At 46.0% G+C, this 4,405-nt stretch overlaps 1 protein-coding gene across 1 annotated transcript; it reads left to right on the top strand.

The window, feature by feature from the left end:
* Nucleotides 1-1,752: 1,752 nt before the first annotated feature.
* LOC101755405 (very-long-chain 3-oxoacyl-CoA reductase 1) lies at nt 1,753-4,021 on the top strand. The gene is made up of 4 exons (XM_004965217.2): nt 1,753-2,206; nt 2,308-2,596; nt 2,688-2,757; nt 3,354-4,021. The coding sequence occupies exons 1-4, from the start codon at nt 1,867-1,869 to the stop codon at nt 3,672-3,674; spliced, it is 1,020 nt and encodes a 339-aa protein (XP_004965274.1). The 5' UTR covers nt 1,753-1,866; the 3' UTR covers nt 3,675-4,021.
* Nucleotides 4,022-4,405: the final 384 nt, after the last annotated feature.

The following is a 4,405-nucleotide window of genomic DNA, read 5'->3' as shown; positions in this document are numbered from 1 at the left end:
AAAAGGCTCAAAATCGGCACAAGCGTCTGTCCCACTGATAGCAGCATCGGCCCAGGAAACTAATCCAATGGCAGCGGCAGCACCCCAAACGGTTGATCTGGCGGAAGTAGCGTCAGTAGCTGCATCGCTTTTGATAGAGGCCATGCAGGTAATCTCACTTATCCAAATTTCTCTAGATACTTAACCAGTGTTGACTCCTGTTTCTTTCAGCCTTCTGCACAATCAGCAGAAGATCCTATCCCAGAATTGGCTACACCTCCGCCTCCTTCATCGGCTACTCCGCAAGCTAAAGCCACTCAGGAGACTGCACTAGCCATCACCCAACCACTTGAGGTAAAATACGTATTATATTCCAGCCCTCTTAACCCTTGTCGCTAAGAATCAACCGATTTTCTACACAAACTATTCCAGAAGTGTCAACCGCTACTCTTGAAATACTAGCAGCCGATGTACCTTCCGAGAGCATGGCAGCCTCCGCTGAACCAATTCAACAAGAACCCCCAATGGAACTACCAACATAAGCCACGGAAACCCAATGGAAGATGGCGAATATTTTCTCTGTACATTAACCGATTTCCAAACGGCTAGCTTCATTGGCTTATACCTTATTGATCCTCGCAGGCTCAGGACACTCCGGACAACAGCAGTTTGACTGTTTCCCCGCAGCCCTTTCTGACTCACCAACGGCTAGTTCCATTAAACGCCCCTTTTGACCGACCGTTGTTCTCATTTCACACGTGTTACCAACTGCAAATGGAAATAGATACACATTTTTTATATTTCTGAATTAAATTATTTATTTATTGTATTTGAAAATAGGCTGCTAATTTTTGTATTCAATGTGGATTCTTTAGGCTAGCATAAATCCAACGGAATATTTTTTATTAATATGATAATGCTTATATCCTTTTTGGCAAATATGATATCTTTTTAACATTATTGTATTAGATAATCAGAGCTACTAGCACCGGTACATTCGATGAGAGATTTTACGTCGGACACTTCATGGCAACATTGTAATTAATTTCTACAACATTAGAAATGGACGCTCTTAATATTAAAAATAAACATGTATAACTTTATCATCCGATCGTAGGGAAGAAAATTTCCAAAGCAACATGCCACCATATTTCATACAACATCCAACGACAGCAACACGATCGAAAGTTTGCAACATCTGTGCTTGCCTTTTCCAACATTTAAAAATTATAATTACAATATTTGTATGCTAGAGTTTCAACATTCTAAAACCATATTAATTTTTTAAAATATCAGCAAAAGAAATAGAATCAATCAATTGGACTAAAAAGATGCAACATGATAAATTAACTATTGAAACAGCTAGAATAATTATTTGTAGTATCCTAAAATAGTTATTACAATATCACCTCACATATTAAGTTTCCAAAAAATAAACATTGCGAGATCATAGATCAACCCATTATAGAATATTAAAACATCAACTGAAACACCTATCTATCCCAGCAAAAAAGTCATGAATTTTTTTTTTCCACTGCAGCATCGGTCGTTGGGTGGTAGCGCCTCTTGCTGCAACATGGTCACATGTCTATCATAATAAAATTGCACATAAAACATTCCAACAGCAATATGATCACTGGGTTGGAGCGTTCCCTTTTTTATAGGATATGGTACGCTTAACCAAAGCATTGCCCTGAGGTCAGAGCGAGTACAAGGTCGCATCTTAGCAGAATGCAGAAGGACCATCGGCGTTTATTTAAAGTTCGCAGTTGGTAGTTGGGGCTGTCCGTGTTACGGTTGCTCGATAGAAATAGTTGCTCATTGGCCTCAAAAAAGAAAAGTGCAGCCGCTGCATACAAGGGACGAGGGAGAAGAGGGCTGTTGAGGATGACAGAGTCGGTACAGGCATGGTTCTTCCTGTTGCTGGCTTTCGTGGGCGGCGTCTCCGCCGCAGCGTTCTCCTTTCGCCTCCTCGGCTACCTTGCGGTCTCCCTGCGCCGGCCGAGGGACCTACGCCGCCGGTACGGCGCGTGGGCAGTGGTAACAGGCCCGACATCCGGCATCGGCCGGTCCGTGGCTCTGAAGCTCGCGCGGAAAGGCCTCAACCTCGTCCTCCTCGACCTCAGCGCCGCCAACCTCCAGGAGACCTCCGACATGATCAGGTCTCGCCACGGCGTGAAGACCAGGACCGTGGTATTCGATCTCTCGCTCGTCGGCACCCCTCAAGGCATGACACCTCTCACTATGCTTCTTGATGTGTTCGTCAGCACAGGTCACTTACTCTCTCATGTAAGTATGTAACATTGTAACCTCTGTCATGGGCGGCAGGCGACGACTCCATGCGGCGGCTCCGGGCGGCGATCGACGGCCTGGACGTCGGGGTGCTGGTGAACAACGCCGGCGTGGCAAGGCCGTCCGTGGCGTACCTGCACGAGGCCGACGTGGAGGAGTGGGTGAGGATGCTAAAGGTGAACCTGTGGGCGCTGACGGAGGTCACGGCGGCGGTGCTGCCGGGGATGGTGGAGCGCGGCCGGGGCGCCGTACTGAACATGGGCTCGGCGTCGTCGGAGGCCATCCCCTCCTTCCCACTCAACACAATCTACGCCTCCACGAAACGGTATGCATTATGCGACGTAAATATTGTACTGCTACATTGTATACACAGGATTTAATATCTGTCTGCTGCAATGTCTGTTCAAACTGAGCAGGTATGTTGCCAAGTTCTCAAGGAGCCTTTACGTCGAGTATAGAAACAAAGGGATCGATGTGCAGTGCCAGGTAACACACAACCAACCAATTTCACGGCCTGCCTTCAAATTTCAACAAGAATAATTACTGATTGTTTCATTTACCTTGACGTCCACAAGTGCAAGCTAAGGGGGTGTTTGGATACGAGGTGTTAAACTTTAACAGTGTCACATCGAATGTTCGGATGCTAATTAGGAGAACTAGATATGAGCTAATTATAAAACTAATTGCAGAACCCTGTGCTAATTCGCGAGACGAATCTATTAAGCCTAATTAATCCATGATTAGCAAATGGTTACTGTAGCACCACATTGTCAAATTATAGACTAATTAGACTTAATAGATTCGTCTCGCGAATTACACTCCATCTGTGCAATTAGTTTTGTAATTAACTTATGTTTAATACTCCTAATTAGCATTCAAATATCCGATGTGACAGGTGTTAAACTTTAACACTGGTGAGCCAAACAGGCCCTAAGTAATTTCACTGCAAACATACAGTGGCCATTAAAGTCAGTTTACGGTTCTTTGCAAGTGGCACGATCGTGTCAATTGAATTCGCTACATAGGTAGTTACACTCCCAATTAATAGTTCTGTCGTCTACTCGTCTGGCACGGCACTGCAGGCCCCATTCTTCGTGGCGACCAGGCTGGTGTCGAGTGCCGTGCGGGACAACTGGCTCTCGGCGTTCGTGCCCACGGCGGACGCCTACGCCCGCGCGGCGGTGCGCTGGATCGGGCACGGGCCGCTCTGCACCCCCAACGTCGGCCACCAGCTCCTGTGGTGCCTCGCCGGCGTCCTGCCCGATGCCGCGCACGACTGGCTCCGCCTGCGCGGGAACCTGCGTCTGAGGGCCCTGTCCCGGAAAGCGAGGGCGGCGGCGGCTAATTGTGGAGTGAAAACTGACTCCGATCCCGCCAAAAAATTGAGTTCTGAGATTGGCTAATGTGTTTGCTTGGCCTGCCTGATATGATTTGCTTGCTTGACATTCAAAGTGGGAGAACAACTGCTAGTCAAGTTCAGACTTCAGACAATACACATGTCCTGATTGCGCTGAGGCATGTTCAGTTTGTAAATACCCTGAACCATCATGCTGGGTACACAGGCCATCAGCTTGGGAGCATACTGGAACATGCCTCAGCGCAAATATTACCAACTAGAGTCTCTGTACACGCTAGGAAAAAGAAAATACACTGTACACGCTAGGAAAAAATAGACTCTGTACAACCAGTGCAAATCAATCCCTAAGTATGCATTAATCATCTCCATAAGTTTAACAACGGTTTTCTGCCATCTCCAAAACTGTTTAGTCCATGCAACAATCACTACGTCACTAGCATTGTCTGTTAATGAGTCGAACCAATCGCTATAACTGCCCGTTGCTCATCCGTTTTATTCATTTCCCCGTCAAAACTTTCCCCTTTCCCGTTTACTGCCCATACCTTAATCTTGCCGGCTTGTCAGCAGCGGCCATGATGGCGTCGGGTGATCGTGAAGTGAAATTGACTCCCGCCAAAAATTGTTCTGACTTCTTAGACTCCGTTTGTTCTTTTAGGAGTTTCTAAAATTTCAGTCACATCAGATGTTTAGATACTAATTAGGAGTATTAAATATAGACTAATTATAAAATTAATTGCACAGATGGAGGCTAATTTGCGAGACGAATCTATTAAATCT

Source organism: Setaria italica, chromosome IV, assembly GCF_000263155.2.
Source record: "Setaria italica strain Yugu1 chromosome IV, Setaria_italica_v2.0, whole genome shotgun sequence".
In the NCBI taxonomy this organism is placed as follows: domain Eukaryota; kingdom Viridiplantae; phylum Streptophyta; class Magnoliopsida; order Poales; family Poaceae; genus Setaria; species Setaria italica.
This window is presented reverse-complemented; position numbering and strand designations above follow the sequence as displayed.

Coding starts and splice junctions, on each gene's coding strand:
- LOC101755405 (XM_004965217.2), top strand. CDS start 1,867: ATGACAGAGTCGGTACAGGCATGGTTCTTCCTGTTGCTGGCTTTCGTG. Junction 2,597..2,687: donor ATCTACGCCTCCACGAAACG/GTATGCATTATG, acceptor CAAACTGAGCAG/GTATGTTGCCAAGTTCTCAA. Junction 2,758..3,353: donor GGATCGATGTGCAGTGCCAG/GTAACACACAAC, acceptor ACGGCACTGCAG/GCCCCATTCTTCGTGGCGAC.